Below are 15,817 nucleotides of genomic sequence, written 5' to 3'. Positions count from 1 at the left end.
GCCACCTCCAGAACCCCACCCTCAGCCTCTCCTTCCGAGGAGGCGATCTCATCGAGGGTGAGGAACCGGTTGGAAAGCTCAACCAGAGGGGAGGAAGTTTTCCCTTCCTTAGGTACCTTAGATGCGCCGCGCTTTTTCTTTTTCTGCTTGCGCTTATTTTCTAGCCAAATCCTGTTATCCTCATCCATACTTTCATAATGGGAGGACGTGGAGGACATGGCACCTTTCTCGCGCTCCATCCTCCTGACCTCCTCATCCAACTCATCATCCCTCAGGGCCTCAGTAGCATGACCAGCCTCTGAGGAAGGACCAAGGGTCACCCCAGCAACCTGAGGCTTCCCCAGCTCTCTCCCTTTTTGTCTGGCTTCAAGCCGCCTCAACTGAGAAGGTGACTTATTCTTGCTTTTCTTCACAGGCCCCTCAGCTCCTCCACCTCTGCTGGTACCTTCCCCAGCAGAAGCAACCTCATGGCTCTCCTCCACTGGGGTCACAACCGCATTGGCAAAGGAGCGAGGACAACGGCTGAAAGGGTGACCGAGCTCACCACACAGGTTACACCTAATGTCCTTACAGGATGCAGCGAGATGACCTAGCCCACCACACAAAGCGCACTTCTGCACTTGGCAGCTGGCGCTAAAGTGTGTGGGGTCACCGCACCTGTGACAGACCTTCGGCTGCCCCTGGTAGAAAATCAGGATTCTGTCCCGTCCAAGAAAGGCTGAAGAAGGAATGTGGGCGACTGTGCCGCCTGAACACTTCAACTTCATCATGAAGGTCCAGGCTCCAGACCAAATGCCAAATTCATCGCGGTTTTTCTGAGGTACCTGAACTACTTCGCCATAACGACTGAGCCAAGTCATGATGTCCATGCAAGAAAGTGACTCGTTACGGGTCAAAACGGTCACCTTCTTGACTGCGTTTTGGCGAGACACTGCTTGCACAGCAAAGTCTCGCCATGCGGGCTCGTTCTTTGCCAGCTCATAATTTGACCAGAAGAGCTCTAAGCCCTCCGGCCGAACAAAGCTGACATCGAACTCCGGAGTACCATAAGGATGTATCAGGGCAAAGATGTCACTAGCCCTGAAGTTCATCTTCAGGAGGAGCTCCACCACCCTTGACCTGGGTGGGCATGCGTCACTGCCCCTCCAGCGAAGACGAACCACATTCCTACGGGAAGCTCCGGGCCCAGTTGTGGGTAAAGACCATACAGTCTCTCCCCCCCTTTTCTCTTGGAAGGCTGCCAGGCCATGCCTGTCTGTCCAGAAGGACAGATCAACATCTCTCCCCTATACAGTGATTGACTTTTCCCCTCTCCTGAGAGCCTCCAGAAGACGCCTTTGCAAAACGCTGTTCCCAGAGCCAGGAGACAAGGAGTTAACCCCACTTGCCCCAGCAGTGACACTCGCATAGCTCCTTATGGGAGCGGCCACCACTGGGGGTGCAGAAGGTCCAGCACGCACAACAGGATCACCCCCCTCAGCACCATTCACCACTCCCACATTCACCACACTATGTGCATTACTGCCTCGCTTCCTTGCATCACTCACACCAGCTGGGCCAGGAGGACCTGGGGTTGCCTCGGCGTCACTGGGCACTGGGGGTAGAGCCACCTCCATAGCTGATACAGCCTGAGAAGAGGCAGCTCCAACCCCGATCTTAAAGGTGCCCTCTGCCTCATTGGCATTAACCCCTTGTTGTCCAGTAGTTTTTTTAATATTTCTGCTCGCTGGATGCAAGAGGCCACTTGCCCTTGCAGACTCCGGACAGTCTTTTTGTGCCCTCTCCAGGGTCTGATGATCCAATGCAAAACAACACTTTTCCTGCGCCTTTCTCTGCAGGCTGTTCGGGATGCTTGGGAGGCGCCGCACCACAAGCCCCAGCAGCCCCATCACACTGCCGCTGCTCACCGGAGCTAGATGCAGCCACAGTGCTAGGGGCCACAGGAGCCACCGCCACTGCCCCTGGCACTGGGCCACCCCCCCCTCCCACTGGGGGGCAGCGCACAGTACCAGGACCTGCTGGATCGCCCTTACTGTCCGGCCTTTCGGCCGATGCCTTCCCTGCACCATCCTTGCTACTGCAAACAAGGCTGGTGCTCTGCGCCATGATGGAACGTGGCTTTGCACTCTCCCCGCACCCTGGCACCGAGTCCACTGCAGGATTCGTGCTGGGCTGGGTTACGGGGCCTACACGACAGGCTGACACTGCTGCCCGCCCGGAGGAAACAGGGAGGGGACGAAACACCAGATTCACCTCCTGAGACGCCTTGGTCTTCTTGGGTCTCGTCTTCTTCCTCTTTTGGTCGTCACTCGGGATATCATCACCAAAGGAAAAGTTCTGGAGGTGAACTGGAGACTCAAGCTGACGTATCTGAGCCATTAGCGCCCCCCCCTGGCCGCTGTCATCACTTTCCTCCTCCAGGTTGGCAGAGCCGCAGCCTGATGGTAATGGCGCTTGCTCTGCAGGCAGCCTGTCGTGCGAGGCCTGCTGGTGTTGGTGCAGGCCACCAGACGGACACGGCAGGTCTTCCTCATCCTCCTCATCATCGCCATCATCCGCCTGGATCTGAAGCCCCTTCAGTTTTCTTAACTGCTCCTGGCGCATGTCATCAAACCGGGCATCATTCTCCAACTTTTCACGGAACGGACCGCTGTGCTCGCGGATAAGATGTCGCTTCTCCTGCAGAGCGGTGACCTCGGCTTTTAGTCTGTCTATGGTGGTAAGTAGATCAGACTTTTTCTTTCTCTGCGTAGCCACCCCCGCTAGGGCCAAGGTCTCCCTTATCTCCTCCTGGAGCCTCCTCAGCGCTTTTCCAGCTTCCTCGTACTCACGGAGGTGCTCAGCAATCCGGGAGCCATAGATGGAAGCAGACTCCCGGGCCTTAAGATCACCCCATGCTTTTTGCACACCTCCGTGAGCACCCAGCTTTCCAGCTGAACCACCCAGCTTTCCCGCACATACATCCAGCTTTCCAGGAGGAGCACTCAGGCTGATGTCACTTGCCTTGATCTTCTGTGTTCCGGAGACCTTGCGGCTTCCCTGGGTCTTGGGGGTGGCAGCCGAGGTCACATCGCTGCGTCCTTGGCTCCGGGCAGATCTTCTTACACCCTCCGATTTGGCCGGTAACTGGCTTCTCCTGCCCCCCGCCGGCCTGGTCCGGGAGACAGGAGCCTGGGATTTTCCTGCAGGATTCATCCCACAGAACCCACTCCCTCCCTGGGGAGGAGAGAGCAGGCCTGGGTGGATTGGTCTTCCACCAGGTGGTGCAGGAGCTCAGCAGCACACAGCCACACCCTTCAGTAGCACACAGCAGAATGAGATTGCACGCACTATTCTGCTGCTGGTGCAGTCACTGTGTACATACATGACATTACTTATCCTGTATTATACTCCAGAGCTGCACTCACTATTCTGCTGCTGGTGCAGTCACTGTGTACATACATGACATTACTTATCCTGTACTGATCCTGAGTTACATCCTGTATTATACCCCAGAGCTGCACTCACTATTCTGCTGCTGGTGCAGTCACTGTGTACATACATGACATTACTTATCCTGTACTGATCCTGAGTTACATCCTGTATTATACCCCAGAGCTGCACTCACTATTCTGCTGCTGGTGCAGTCACTGTGTACATACATTACATTACTTATCCTGTACTGATCCTGAGTTACATCCTGTATTATACTCCAGAGCTGCACTCACTATTCTGCTGCTGGTGCAGTCACTGTGTACATACATGACATTACTTATCCTGTACTGATCCTGAGTTACATCCTGTATTATACCCCAGAGCTGCACTCACTATTCTGCTGCTGGTGCAGTCACTGTGTACATACATGACATTACTTATCCTGTACTGATCCTGAGTTACATCCTGTATTATACTCCAGAGCTGCACTCACTATTCTGCTGCTGGTGCAGTCACTGTGTACATACATGACATTACTTATCCTGTACTGATCCTGAGTTACATCCTGTATTATACTCCAGAGCTGCACTCACTATTCTGCTGCTGGTGCAGTCACTGTGTACATACATGACATTACTTATCCTGTACTGATCCTGAGTTACATCCTGTATTATACCCCAGAGCTGCACTCACTATTCTGCTGCTAGTGGTGCAGTCACTGTGTACCAACATGATATTACTTATCCTGTACTGATCCTGAGTTACATCCTGCACTCACTATTCTGCTGGTGGGGTACTCATCCTTGGGTCATAATTCTCTCCATGGAGAAAACTCAATGCTGCTTACCTGCACTGCCACCACTAGAGGGAGCTTTCTGCCTACTGTTTCATTATTATGTCCAAACTGTACATAAGCTCCCCCTAATGGTGTCTAGATGAAACAGAATTTTGGAGCAATACACAGGGAATCATAATATACCTTTATATACATACATATATTAGTTTTTCATTAAAAATTATTGGTGATTTCTGGTGTTTTTAGTACCTGGGGTTTCGCCTTTGCTCCCAGACTTCAGCTTTGTTGCTCCTCACACCATGTGTGTACAAGAAGGGGAGGAATGAAGACTGGGGTTACAGCGCAATGCCCCAGGTGCACAAACTGCCTAATTTACATAAATTGTAGGGGCCACAAGGAGGTATTATACATTGTAGGGGCCACAAGGAGGTATTACACATTGCAGGGGCCACAAGGTGGCATTATACAGTGTAGGGTCCACAAGAAGGTTCTATACAGTGTAGGGGCCACAAGGAGGCATTATACAGTGTGAGGGCCACAAGGAGGCATTGTACTGTGTGGGGGCCAAAAGAGGGTATTGTACAGTGTGGGGCCACAAGGAGGCATTATACAGTGTGGGAGCCAAAAGGAGGCATTATACATTATAGGGGCCACAAGGGGGTATTATACAGTGCAGGGGCCACAAGGAGGCATTATACATTATAGGGGCCACAAGGGGGTATTATACTTTATAGGGGCCACAAAGGGGTATTATACAGTGTGGGGGCCACAAGGGGGTATTATACAGTGTGGGGGCCACAAGGGGGCATTATACAGTGTGAGGGCCACAAGAAGGTTCTATACTGTGTAGGGGCCACAAGAAGGCATTATACAGTGTGGGGGCCACAAGAAGGTTCTATACAGTGTGGGGGCCACAAGAAGGTTCTATACAGTGTGGGGGCCACAAGGAGGCATTTTACAGTGTAGGGGCCACAAGGGGGTATTATACAGTGCAGGGGCCACAATGAGGCATTATACATTATAGGGGCCACAAGGGGGTATTATATAGTGTAGGGGCCACAAGGGGGTATTATACAGTGTGGGTGCTACAAGGGGGCATTATACAGTGCAGGGGTCACAGGGGGGGGGGGCATTATACAGTGCAGGGGCCACAAGGGGGTATTATACAGTGTGGGGGCCACAAGGGGGCATTATACAGTGCTGGGGTCACAGGGGGGCATTATACAGTGCAGGGGCCACAAGGGGGTATTATATAGTGTAGGGGCCACAAGGGAGCTTTATACAGTGCAGGGGCCACTTAAAGGGTTATTAGTAGAGATAAGCGGACCGGACATTTGCGTTTGGGTTAAGTAAATTGACGCGTCAATTTTCCAGTTTTTCTGTTTGGTGTGAGCACAAGGGGGCGCTGTACTTTGTTGGTCCTCTGATGGGGTATCATACTACATATACATAGTGTAGGGGGCAGTATACTATGTGGGGGCAGTAAGGGGGTGTTGTAAATGTAACACTGTGACATTATTAGAACCTTTGTGAATACGTCCTCCCTTTAGTCTACATTTAGTACAAGTAAGAATTGGCCACACTCCAGGCATAAGCCCCTGACATGACATCCAAATAAGAAGCCCCCCATTACAGGGCTCCGCCGCCCGCTGTAGGCCCCAGTGTCCGGGCACAATAGCCTTGGCCTTGTTCCTGCACAGGAGGCTTTGTCTTTGGTGAATGACCCCCATGATCCAGGCTTTGTAGCGAGGATGGATAGAAGAAGGGGGGTGCAGCAGCTCTTATCAATGTTGCTAATGCGGATTGCTGACATAGTCCCTGGGGAGCCATTCCCCTCCCCCACCCTCTGCTTGCTGTGGTGAGTGAGGCTGGGCTGCTATCAGCTCTCCCTCAGGTTGCGGAGATGGTTTCCTGTGGTAGAGGGCGGGGTGTTCATACACAAGGCGGACGCCTGACGAGCTGTCACCACCGCCTGGACCCATCCTGCGCTCTCCTCCGATATCATGGCCACTTGTGCATGACCCCACCAGAAGCTGACCACAACACAGGGGTCTGGGAATAGAGACCCCCCACATCCGCACCCTGACATTGATGAGAAGCAAAGTGCACGACCCCTTTAACAAATGGCCGAAGACTTTGACATAGCAGGTAAGAAAGAATGGCAAAGTATTCCGAAATTTGGGTCCTAACGTGGTTAACCGGACCTTGAGAGGTCACCGCATTATGCGCAAGTTATTAGTATTGCGTCACATGGCCAACAACCCATAAGTGAGGGGTTAAAAAAGAAGCGGAACAACCCAAGTACGGGGTTAATGCGAAGAGTTTTTGTGGCTTGTGTGGGTTCCGGAATGCGGCTTCCATCATTACGGTAATAACAGGTCACATGACGTGGGGTTTGTTTACATCAGGTTCTGCTCTGTTATATTAGGCGCTACGAGGCCCCTCCATATATTTGTTTGTGTTGTTAGTAGCAGCAGGACTGTGAAATATGGATTCAATTTCCAGGATTGTACGTTCTCTAAATGCACTAGCGGTATGTCCTCCCACTGTTGTGCTCTATGCTCTCTGCAGGCAGTGTTAGGTATTGTCGATGAAGATCTGTGTAATCATATCTTTGTGTATGTTGTTAGTAGAAGCAGGACTGTGAACTATGGATTTATATTCTGGGGTAGTACATTCTCCATGTACCTAGGTGGTATGTTCTCACACTGTTGTGCTCTGTGCTCTCTGCAGGCAGTGTTAGGTATTGACCCTGGAGATCTGTATAATCAGACCTTTGCGTATGTTGTTAGTAGAAGCAGGACTGTCAAATATGGATTTATATTTCAGGGTTGTAGCTTTTGGGACATGTCCTCACACTGCTGTGCTCTTCGCTCTCTGCAGGCAGTTTTAGGTATTGTCCCTGAAGAACTGTGTAATCATATCTTTGTGTATGTTGCTAGTAAAAGCAGGACTGTGAAATATGGATTTATATTCCGGAGTTGTACGTTCTCCAAGTACATTAGTGGTATGTTCTCACACTGTTGTGCTCTGTGCTCTCTGCAGGCAGTGTTAGGTATTGTCCCTGGAGATCTGTATAATCATACCTATGTGTATGTTGTTAGTAGAAGCAGGACTGTGAATGGATTTATATTTAAGGGTTGTTGCTTTTGGGAGATGTCCTCACACTGCTGTGCTGTTAGCTTTCTGCATTTACCTACCCCAAAACCCCATCCTTTTCTTCTGCTTTGAATGACTAGAACCAAGCCTGCAGCTTTTACCCAGAACAGATAGCTAAGAGCACAGCAGTGTGAGGAAACACTCCCGCTGCACTAGTAGAAGGTAGATTGCTGAAATAAAACATTACCATTATCCCCTTCACTATTTCTTTGTGCATTGTCTCTTGGTGTTGTGTTGGTGGTAATATGTTGCAGTGTTTTGTGTGCCCTATATGATGTTCTGACTTCTAGCGATGTAAGCATTGTAAACCCTTCAACCTTCCTCCGTGCACTGAGATTTATGACACAGGCTGCCAGCTGTGCTTCCTTCCCTTAGGAGATTATTCACCTTATAATGTCATAAGTAGCAGTAGGTGAGTATATAGTCGAGTGACAAATACATATAGGGAACTATGTCTTCTCTCGAAATTAAAGAAGGCAGCACCTTATAGATCAACGTTCAACTTTTAAGAAGACTAGCGACATAATTTGGGATATTAACAGAATCATTACGTTTTTTTCCAAAAGGAAAAATCATCTAAGCCTTGCCCAATAGTCAACTGAGGCTATAGAGAAATATGCAGCTGAAGGGTCACAGACTTCTCCTTTTACTCCATTCTCACCACATTCAGAGATGTAACTGGAGTGTAATTATTTCTCACCGTGTACAGCTATATACATACAGTATTATATAGGTGTCAATCTGAGCTGCTGTATCTAAGCTGCCATTATATAGGCATCTACTCACATAGACCTGAGCTGCTGTATCTAAGCTGCCATTATATAGGCATCTACTTACATGGACCTGAATTGCTGTATCTAAGCTGCCATTATATAGCCATCCAACTTACACGGAACTTAGATGCTATATCTAATCTGCTGTTATAGGGGCATCTATGAGACCTAGATCTGAGCTGCTGTATCTAAGCTGTCATTATATAGGTATCCAGCTTTCATAGATCTGAGCTGCTGTATCTAAGCTGTCATTATATAGGTATCCAGCTTTCATAGATCTGAGCTGCTGTATCTAAGCTGTCATTATATAGGTATCCAGCTTTCATAGATCTGAGCTGCTGTATCTAAGCTGTCATTATATAGGTATCCAGCTTTCATAGATCTGAGCTGCTGTATCTAAGCTTCCTTGTTAGGAATGATGTTTTATATATGTAGAAGTTGTTTACAAAACACAAAGATAAACAAATAAATACATAAAACTTTGGGCCCCATTCACTATGTCTAAGACCCGGGCGATGATCCTGGCTGCTGCACTAGAGGGTCACATGAGCTGCTGAGGGGCACAACGAAAAGTTGCTTGAAACTTTTGTGCTGAGTCTTGTGTTGCGCCGCTGCAGAAAGGATGAAGTAAAACCACAAACTGCAGCATGAAAATACACAGACCCCGCAGAGGAGTATACTGGCTGCAGCATGAAAATACACAGACCCCGCAGAGGAGTATACTGGCTGCAGCATGAAAATACACAGACCCCGCAGAGGAGTATACTGCCGGCTGCAGCATGGAAATACACAGACCCCGCAGAGGAGTATACTGCCGGCTGCAGCATGAAAATACACAGACCCCGCAGAGGAGTATACTGCCGGCTGCAGCATGAAAATACACAGACCCCGCAGAGGAGTATACTGCCGGCTGCAGCATGGAAATACACAGACCCCGCAGAGGAGTATACTGGCTGCAGCATGAAAATACACAGACCCTGCAGAGGAGTATACTGGCTGCAGCATGAACATACACAGACCCCGCAGAGGAGTATACTGGCTGCAGCATGAAAATACACAGACCCCGCAGAGGAGTATACTGCCGGCTGCAGCATGGAAATACACAGACCCCGCAGAGGAGTATACTGCCGGCTGCAGCATGAAAATACACAGACCCCGCAGAGGAGTATACTGCCGGCTGCAGCATGGAAATACACAGACCCCGCAGAGGAGTATACTGGCTGCAGCATGAAAATACACAGACCCTGCAGAGGAGTATACTGGCTGCAGCATGAACATACACAGACCCCGCAGAGGAGTATACTGGCTGCAGCATGAAAATACACAGACCCCGCAGAGGAGTATACTGCCGGCTGCAGCATGGAAATACACAGACCCCGCAGAGGAGTATACTGGCTGCAGCATGAAAATACACAGACCCCGCAGAGGAGTATACTGGCTGCAGCATGAACATACACAGACCCCGCAGAGGAGTATACTGGCTGCAGCATGAAAATACACAGACCCCGCAGAGGAGTATACTGCCGGCTGCAGCATGGAAATACACAGACCCCGCAGAGGAGTATACTGGCTGCAGCATGAAAATACACAGACCCCGCAGAGGAGTATACTGGCTGCAGCATGAAAATACACAGACCCCGCAGAGGAGTATACTGGCTGCAGCATGAAAATACACAGACCCCGCAGAGGAGTATACTGGCTGCAGCATGGAAATACACAGACCCCGCAGAGGAGTATACTGGCTGCAGCATGGAAATACACAGACCCCGCAGAGGAGTATACTGGCTGCAGCATGAAAATACACAGACCCCGCAGAGGAGTATACTGGCTGCAGCATGAGAATACACAGACCCCGCAGAGGAGTATACTGGCTGCAGCATGAAAATACACAGACCCCGCAGAGGAGTATACTGGCTGCAGCATGAAAATACACAGACCCCGCAGAGGAGTATACTGGCTGCAGCATGAAAATACACAGACCCCGCAGAGGAGTATACTGGCTGCAGCATGGAAATACACAGACCCCGCAGAGGAGTATACTGGCTGCAGCATGAAAATACACAGACCCCGCAGAGGAGTATACTGGCTGCAGCATGAAAATACACAGACCCCGCAGAGGAGTATACTGCCGGCTGCAGCATGAAAATACACAGACCCCGCAGAGGAGTATACTGGCTGCAGCATGGAAATACACAGACCCCGCAGAGGAGTATACTGCCGGCTGCAGCATGGAAATACACAGACCCCGCAGAGGAGTATACTGGCTGCTGCATGAAAATACACAGACCCCGCACAGGAGTATACTGGCTGCTGCATGAAAATACACAGACCCCGCAGAGGAGTATACTGGCTGCAGCATGAAAATACACAGACCCCGCAGAGGAGTATACTGGCTGCTGCATGAAAATACACAGACCCCGCACAGGAGTATACTGGCTGCAGCATGAAAATACACAGACTCCGCAGAGGAGTATACTGGCTGCAGCATGAAAATACACAGACCCCGCAGAGGAGTATACTGGCTGCAGCATGGAAATACACAGACCCCGCAGAGGAGTATACTGGCTGCTGCATGAAAATACACAGACCCCGCACAGGAGTATACTGGCTGCAGCATGAAAATACACAGACCCCGCAGAGGAGTATACTGGCTGCAGCATGAAAATACACAGACCCCGCAGAGGAGTATACTGGCTGCAGCATGAAAATACACAGACCCCGCAGAGGAGTATACTGGCTGCTGCATGAAAATACACAGACCCCGCACAGGAGTATACTGGCTGCAGCATGAAAATACACAGACCCCGCAGAGGAGTATACTGGCTGCAGCATGGAAATACACAGACCCCGCAGAGGAGTATACTGGCTGCAGCATGAAAATACACAGACCCCGCAGAGGAGTATACTGGCTGCAGCATGAAAATACACAGACCCCGCAGAGGAGTATACTGCCGGCTGCAGCATGAAAATACACAGACCCCGCAGAGGAGTATACTGGCTGCAGCATGAAAATACACAGACTCCGCAGAGGAGTATACTGGCTGCAGCATGAAAATACACAGACCCCGCAGAGGAGTATACTGGCTGCAGCATGAAAATACACAGACCCCGCACAGGAGTATACTGGCTGCAGCATGGAAATACACAGACCCCGCAGAGGAGTATACTGGCTGCAGCATGGAAATACACAGACCCCGCAGAGGAGTATACTGCCGGCTGCATGAAAATACACAGACCCCGCACAGGAGTATACTGGCTGCAGCATGGAAATACACAGACCCCGCAGAGGAGTATACTGGCTGCAGCATGAAAATACACAGACCCCGCAGAGGAGTATACTGGCTGCAGCATGAAAATACACAGACCCCACAGAGGAGTATACTGGCTGCAGCATGGAAATACACAGACCCCGCAGAGGAGTATACTGGCTGCAGCATGAAAATACACAGACCCCGCAGAGGAGTATACTGGCTGCAGCATGAAAATACACAGACTCCGCAGAGGAGTATACTGGCTGCAGCATGAAAATACACAGACCCCGCAGAGGAGTATACTGGCTGCAGCATGAAAATACACAGACCCCGCAGAGGAGTATACTGGCTGCAGCATGAAAATACACAGACCCCGCAGAGGAGTATACTGGCTGCAGCATGAAAATACACAGACCCCGCAGAGGAGTATACTGGCTGCAGCATGAAAATACACAGACCCCGCAGAGGAGTATACTGGCTGCAGCATGAAAATACACAGACCCCGCAGAGGAGTATACTGGCTGCAGCATGAAAATACACAGACTCCGCAGAGGAGTATACTGGCTGCAGCATGAAAATACACAGACCCCGCAGAGGAGTATACTGGCTGCAGCATGAAAATACACAGACCCCGCAGAGGAGTATACTGGCTGCAGCATGAAAATACACAGACCCCGCAGAGGAGTATACTGGCTGCAGCATGAAAATACACAGACCCCTCAGAGGAGTATACTGGCTGCAGCATGAAAATACACAGACCCCGCAGAGGAGTATACTGGCTGCAGCATGAAAATACACAGACACCGCAGAGGAGTATACTGGCTGCAGCATGAAAATACACAGACCCCGCAGAGGAGTATACTGGCTGCAGCATGGAAATACACAGACCCCGCAGAGGAGTATACTGGCTGCAGCATGAAAATACACAGACCCCGCAGAGGAGTATACTGACTGCAGCATGAAAATACACAGACCCCGCAGAGGAGTATACTGGCTGCAGCATGAAAATACACAGACCCCGCAGAGGAGTATACTGGCTGCAGCATGAAAATACACAGACCCCGCAGAGGAGTATACTGCCGGCTGCAGCATGGAAATACACAGACCCCGCAGAGGAGTATACTGGCTGCAGCATGAAAATACACAGACCCCGCAGAGGAGTATACTGGCTGCAGCATGGAAATACACAGACCCCGCAGAGGAGTATACTGCCGGCTGCAGCATGAAAATACACAGACCCCGCAGAGGAGTATACTGGCTGCAGCATGGAAATACACAGACCCCGCAGAGGAGTATACTGGCTGCAGCATGAAAATACACAGACCCCGCAGAGGAGTATACTGGCTGCAGCATGGAAATACACAGACCCCGCAGAGGAGTATACTGGCTGCAGCATGAAAATACACAGACCCCGCAGAGGAGTATACTGGCTGCAGCATGAAAATACACAGACCCCGCAGAGGAGTATACTGGCTGCAGCATGAAAATACACAGACTCCGCAGAGGAGTATACTGGCTGCAGCATGAAAATACACAGACCCCGCAGAGGAGTATACTGACTGCAGCATGAAAATACACAGACCCCGCAGAGGAGTATACTGGCTGCAGCATGGAAATACACAGACCCCGCAGAGGAGTATACTGCCGGCTGCAGCATGAAAATACACAGACCCCGCAGAGGAGTATACTGGCTGCAGCATGGAAATACACAGACCCCGCAGAGGAGTATACTGACTGCAGCATGAAAATACACAGACCCCGCAGAGGAGTATACTGGCTGCAGCATGGAAATACACAGACCCCGCAGAGGAGTATACTGGCTGCAGCATGAAAATACACAGACCCCGCAGAGGAGTATACTGGCTGCAGCATGGAAATACACAGACCCCGCAGAGGAGTATACTGGCTGCAGCATGAAAATACACAGACCCCGCAGAGGAGTATACTGGCTGCAGCATGAAAATACACAGACCCCGCAGAGGAGTATACTGGCTGCAGCATGAAAATACACAGACTCCGCAGAGGAGTATACTGGCTGCAGCATGAAAATACACAGACCCTGCAGAGGAGTATACTGGCTGCAGCATGAAAATACACAGACCCCGCAGAGGAGTATACTGGCTGCAGCATGGAAATACACAGACCCCGCAGAGGAGTATACTGGCTGCAGCATGGAAATACACAGACCCCGCAGAGGAGTATACTGGCTGCAGCATGAAAATACACAGACCCCGCAGAGGAGTATACTGGCTGCAGCATGAAAATACACAGACACCGCAGAGGAGTATACTGGCTGCAGCATGAAAATACACAGACCCCGCAGAGGAGTATACTGGCTGCAGCATGAAAATACACAGACCCCGCAGAGGAGTATACTGACTGCAGCATGAAAATACACAGACCCCGCAGAGGAGTATACTGGCTGCAGCATGAAAATACACAGACCCCGCAGAGGAGTATACTGGCTGCAGCATGAAAATACACAGACCCCGCAGAGGAGTATACTGCCGGCTGCAGCATGGAAATACACAGACCCCGCAGAGGAGTATACTGGCTGCAGCATGAAAATACACAGACCCCGCAGAGGAGTATACTGGCTGCAGCATGAAAATACACAGACCCCGCAGAGGAGTATACTGGCTGCAGCATGGAAATACACAGACCCCGCAGAGGAGTATACTGCCGGCTGCAGCATGAAAATACACAGACCCCGCAGAGGAGTATTCTGGCTGCAGCATGGAAATACACAGACTCCGCAGAGGAGTATACTGCCGGCTGCAGCATGAAAATACACAGACCCCGCAGAGGAGTATACTGGCTGCAGCATGGAAATACACAGACCCCGCAGAGGAGTATACTGCCGGCTGCAGCATGAAAATACACAGACCCCGCAGAGGAGTATACTGGCTGCAGCATGGAAATACACAGACCCCGCAGAGGAGTATACTGCCGGCTGCAGCATGAAAATACACAGACCCCGCACAGGAGTATACTGCCGGCTGCAGGCTCTATCTATGTTACACGCGTGGTATCGTAACACATGTGCCGCGGGGAGATAGGCAGAATCATGTTCCCTGCAGCTGCTGATCTCCGCCTCTGCACCCAATACACCCAGTCACCATCTGCTTTGGACTGGGAATGATAGTGCTTTTTTTTTATACTTTTCATATTTTTGTTTTTTTGGATAACATTTTAGCAAGAAATTTTCTGGCAATGTTGACAAGGAGTGAGGGAGATTCATGGATATACGATTAATAACGTACAGCACCACTCCGCTCAGGCTGAGCTGCAATACCACACATGACCTGAGGGCCAGGGGGCGCTATTTTGACTTTAATCTTAAGTATTAAACTTTGAGAAACTTGGAGATGTTATTTCCCTATATTTCATGTGTCACCTGCTTTTAGCTTAGTCTCCAGCTGTTTGCATTAACATTTAGATTCTTTATGGCATGCATGAACGCATGTACGTGTCCTTTCTATGTTTAAAGCGTATTTCTTTTTTTTCTTTTTTTTTTTTTTATAATTTTGTTTTTATTGGTAACCGGAATAGAAGCAGAAAACAGGGACGCAGTCCTTGTCACATCGATAATATGTATGAAAAAGGTAGGAAACAGTAGGTCATACATGAATCATAAATGGTGATTTACATTACATATAATCACTTTAGGTGTTATTATGTTTTATTTTTGACCATTCTTGCCAAGTTGTTGAGAATGGTCACTGTGAGGAAGGAGATTGGGCAGCACGGTGGCTCAGTGGTTAGCATTACAACCTTGCAGCACTGGGGACCTGGGGTCAAGTCCCAGGGTCAACATCTGCAAAGAGTTTGTATGTTCCCTCTGTGTTTGTGTGGGTTTCCTCCGGGTCCTCCGGTTCCTTCCCACACTCAAAAAAACATACTTGTAGGTTGATTAGATTGTGAACCCCCATTGGGGACAGGGACTGATTTGGCGTAATCTGTGTGCGCTATATAAAAAGAGGAATCAATATTATTATTAATCTAGTAGTGTTCCTCAAAAGATATTGGCACTGTCACATTTTTCATTGGCACCACCCACTAGAGGGTTAGGGCCGCCTCCTGTGTAACTGAATCCACCCCTATGTCGTTAGAGTCCTCCACCGCATTGACACAGCCCAATACTTTATCAGGACCGTCCCCTAAATCATCAGGACCTCCATCATTGGTCCCATCCCCTGCTGTCAATGTTATCAGCAGCTTTTGTCAACATAAATTTGTGATCATATAATAATTAATATATCATGTTTAATGTAGTCCCCGAGAGGTCCCTAAACAGTCCCTATGCCTGCAGCGTTCCAACATTCCCACTTTTATTTTATTGCCTTATTCTAAATGGATGTGTCTGGAGAATCGGTTTTTCACACATTGTAATTGTTCCCATTCAGTATTCTCCTTATGGTGTC

General features: G+C 49.8%; 1 protein-coding gene and 1 long non-coding RNA gene across 6 annotated transcripts in view; one reads left to right on the top strand and one right to left on the bottom strand.

Annotated features, from left to right (window-relative positions):
* The window catches only part of LDB1 (LIM domain binding 1), a 128,101-nt gene that overhangs the window by 74,723 nt on the left and 37,561 nt on the right, over positions 1 to 15,817 (top strand). Inside the window, exon 1 of one of the 5 annotated variants that reach the window (XM_072130999.1) lies at positions 6,148 to 6,358. The exons of the other annotated variants lie outside the window; for them this stretch is intronic. Within the exon in view, the coding sequence (XP_071987100.1) occupies positions 6,334 to 6,358 (25 nt within the window). The 5' untranslated portion in view covers positions 6,148 to 6,333. Of the gene's footprint in view, positions 1 to 6,147; positions 6,359 to 15,817 lie in introns of those variants that run through there. 5 annotated transcript variants of the gene reach the window in all.
* Positions 1 to 15,817, bottom strand: part of LOC140106522 (uncharacterized) — a 68,141-nt gene that overhangs the window by 41,555 nt on the left and 10,769 nt on the right. The gene's annotated exons all lie outside the window — the stretch shown is intronic.

Source organism: Engystomops pustulosus, chromosome 11 (genome assembly GCF_040894005.1).
Source record: "Engystomops pustulosus chromosome 11, aEngPut4.maternal, whole genome shotgun sequence".
Lineage (NCBI taxonomy): Eukaryota > Metazoa > Chordata > Amphibia > Anura > Leptodactylidae > Engystomops > Engystomops pustulosus.
This window is presented reverse-complemented; position numbering and strand designations above follow the sequence as displayed.